Here is a 1,499-nt window from a genome sequence, read left to right as displayed (position 1 = left end):
AATAACTTTCCATGCAAATCACGCATTCTTGCTTCTCCTCCCTCATCGAATCCAAACCTATAGGTATAGCCGACCTGTACCCCGCGGGTGTATCGTAGCTCTTGACCAACAACCTCTCTGCAGCTCTGTTGAATTTATAAACCTCAGTTCTGATCCTCCAAATCTTGATTTCAACCATTCCTCTGCCTCTCGATGGTGATGATTTAACAGCCATGTCGATATCGCGCAAGATGGTGGAGCAACTGTATTTGGTGAGGCCGAAGCTGCTCATGATATCTGATATTCTGGTGTAGTCTAGTGAGTAGTAATTAGTAGTGCTCTTGCTTGGTCTGGAGATAATGGTGGCTTCGTTGGGACAACGACGAACGATACTGGCGACGACGGTTTGAATGCTTGTGGAGAAAGTGGGTTGGTTCAGTAGTGAAATAAAGCTGGTGTGATGTTCGATGGTNTTCGCTGTGTTTACTCACTTGATCTTCCTTTTCTTCCTCTTCGACATCATATAAAGCACTTGCTACTTCTGGTGCATACCCAGCTTCATTTCTAAGCCTCAAGATTATTTCTTTTAGCTTCTCGTGAGCCTCTATATCGATTCCCTTCTTTTTCTCCCCTGCAGTGAACTTGAACATGGTTTTGCCAACTTCAACAGAGCTCCAAGCAGTTATCTTCTTGATTCTCTGGACAATCATTGACTTTCTGATACAAGCAACATCCTTCCATTTACCCGCAATAGCATAAGCATTCGACAAAAGAACAAGATCCCCCGAGTTATTTGGGTCAAGCTCATTAAGCCTTTGTTTTACTTGCTCTGCCATTTCAATATTCCCATGACTACTGCACGCCCCGAGAAGAGTCCGCCACACTATGGCTGTTGGCGCAATTGGCATTTGGCTTATAAAATTGTAAGCCTTTTGAAGTTTTCCAGATCGGCCATATAAATCAACCATGCAACCATAGTGTTCAATCGCTGGTTCTATATGGTAAACGCTCTTCATCTTAGAGAAGTAATCTTCACCTTCTTTGATCAGTCCAGCATGGCTGCAAGCATACAAAAGTGACACAAACGATACCCCGTCTGGTGTAACACCAGATGCAATCATTTCATTGAAGAGTCTTATAGCTTCTTCCCCGTGACCATACATAGCTAAGCCAGCTATCATTGATGTCCAAGATACAATACTTGTCTTATCTTGCATACCTTCAAAGACTAACCAAGCCATTAGGACATCACCGCACCTAGAATACATATCAATAAGCGCATTGTTCACAGAAACTATCCAACTATACCCTGATTTCTCTACAAACCCGTGTATCGTCTTCCCAAACTCAAATGCCCTGGATTGTGAACATGCAGAAAGAACTCCAGTCAGACTTACCTCGTTTGGTCTCATCTCCGCTCGTTGCAACTCCCTGAAATACGAGAAAGCATCACTGAAACTCCCATTATGAGCAAACCCAACAATCATAGTGCTCCAAGAGACATCATCTCTGTGAGGCAT

At 43.4% G+C, this 1,499-nt stretch overlaps 1 protein-coding gene across 1 annotated transcript; it reads right to left on the bottom strand.

The window, feature by feature from the left end:
- LOC104753839 (pentatricopeptide repeat-containing protein At1g74630-like) lies at positions 309 to 1,499 on the bottom strand. The gene has a single exon (XM_010476033.1). The coding sequence runs from the start codon at positions 1,497 to 1,499 to the stop codon at positions 309 to 311; it is 1,191 nt and encodes a 396-aa protein (XP_010474335.1).

Source organism: Camelina sativa, chromosome 16 (genome assembly GCF_000633955.1).
Source record: "Camelina sativa cultivar DH55 chromosome 16, Cs, whole genome shotgun sequence".
Taxonomy (NCBI): domain Eukaryota; kingdom Viridiplantae; phylum Streptophyta; class Magnoliopsida; order Brassicales; family Brassicaceae; genus Camelina; species Camelina sativa.
This window is presented reverse-complemented; position numbering and strand designations above follow the sequence as displayed.